We start from the raw sequence: 1,815 nt of genomic DNA, 5'->3' as shown, positions 1-1,815 counted from the left end.
TAGTGCACAAGGAGGGCAAAGTCTCCACCCTCTTTAACACTTAGAATTTGCAGGAGATTCAGAGATTAAATAAATGATTACACAGATTAATATATAATTACCGTTTTGGTCAGTGCTGTAAAGGGGGAGATGAGGGGTTTATGGAGTGTCTGAACCTAGTCCAGGAAGGTTTCCCAGAGGTATATCTTAGAGGTGTATCTCCGTTAGATCAGGCCTAAGGATAAGTAGGACGTAGCCAGGCAGGGGTGGGGAAGAGAGGAGCTCGTGCGTCAGCTTAGAGGCAGGCTCCAAACAAACCATCTGTAGGCACCTTGTAGACCCGAATGCAGTAGCACCTCATGGAATGATCTCATTTTAGCTGTGTGATGGGAAAAGATCTTGAAACTCTTCTTTTCACTCTTTATAAAAAATCTACATCTCTCAAAACTAAATGTGATTTGTATGACAGAATCATGCTGTTTGATAGAAATTCAAAATTTACAAGCATAAAGTTACTTATGTTTGCCTCCTCAGAACCAGACGCTTTTAGATTATTCTTATATATGAAGGACCTGTCAGTTTTCTTATAGATGATATTGGATTTGCACAACTAGAAATGTAAACTAGTTATACATGGTTCTGGAATAATAACTTGAGATACTGCCACTGTATGAATAGTCCTATCCCAGATTAATCTTCTAATCTGTTCATTTAATTTCAAAAATTAATTATGTCAGGTATTATTTGCATGTTTTTGGTTTATACTTTTATATTCTTTGTAGCCTATATGCTCTCTAGTAGAATGCTGGGACCGCAGGGGGATTCCATACAGATGTGTGAATTAGATTTGGGGCAGCATAAAGGTGTTTGTTCTGATCCATCCTTTATTATAAAGAGACAATAACAAAGTTCACTTGCTATTTCTTGCCATTTGCTGTATTTGTGAATCTCTCCTTGTGTGGTTTCTTGTGTTATAGTGGGATGTTTGAAGATAATACCTTTGTGTATATGATAGAGCCACTGGAGCTGATTCACGATGAGGTGAGTCCGACCGTGACATCGCTTTCCTTATGGTGTATTACTCTTCCAGCATTTTTGCCTCTGAGCAGTCAAGAGAAGATAAATAGAGGTTTCAAAGTGCATTTATACATGCTACCTTACTTCAAACCTAGAATGGTAGCATGAGTTTGGATGCTCACGTTGCACATTGCAGGCCCACACACCAGTGGGGATGATAAGAGCCATCAAACCCAGGTGTTCTGAAGCGAAGACCAATTCTTTCCAGTCTGTGGAGAGAATAGAGAGGACGTTTTGTTTTCTACTGGCCAGCCTCTTTTCCTTTAAACTAGCTTTCATCCTCACTGTCTTCTTGAGATAATTGTGCGACTGTGAGCATGTACTTAACCTTTATGAACCTAAGAATCTTCAGTGGGGAAATTTGTGGGCTGAACTGTGATTACATTATATAATGTTTAGTTTCCTTTAGAGATAAGGAAGAAAATAACGTTTAGAATCATGCACAGGTCAGCAACTAGACAAGAAATATGCTCCAGTAGTGTTGCTCACTTAAAATACAACCACATTAAAAATTCGATATATAGTTGTATTCATCAAATAGTATATTGAAGGCTTACTACATGTGGGTACTGTTTTAGGTGCTAGGGATACATTAATGACAAAAGTGACATAGAGCCTGAGCCTGCTGGAATGTATTGTTTACAGGGACAGAGAGGAATTCACAGGATGATTAACATATATGGTATGTTAGCCGGCCCGGTGGCGCACTGCGCTGGTGCGCCGCTTGGGAAGTGCGGTGGCGCTCCCGCCGAGGGTTCG

At 40.0% G+C, this 1,815-nt stretch overlaps 1 protein-coding gene across 1 annotated transcript in view; it reads left to right on the top strand.

The window, feature by feature from the left end:
- The window catches only part of ADAM23 (ADAM metallopeptidase domain 23), a 92,135-nt gene that overhangs the window by 20,250 nt on the left and 70,070 nt on the right, over window positions 1–1,815 (top strand). Inside the window, exon 4 of the mRNA XM_008588525.1 lies at window positions 957–1,020. Within this exon, the coding sequence (XP_008586747.1) occupies window positions 957–1,020 (64 nt within the window). The remainder of the gene's footprint in view (window positions 1–956; window positions 1,021–1,815) is intronic.

The sequence above is a fragment of the Galeopterus variegatus genome, unplaced genomic scaffold (assembly GCF_000696425.1).
Source record: "Galeopterus variegatus unplaced genomic scaffold, G_variegatus-3.0.2 Scaffold4877, whole genome shotgun sequence".
NCBI lineage: Eukaryota > Metazoa > Chordata > Mammalia > Dermoptera > Cynocephalidae > Galeopterus > Galeopterus variegatus.
The sequence above is the reverse complement of the archived record's forward strand: the minus strand, read 5'-3'. Positions and strand labels throughout refer to the sequence as shown.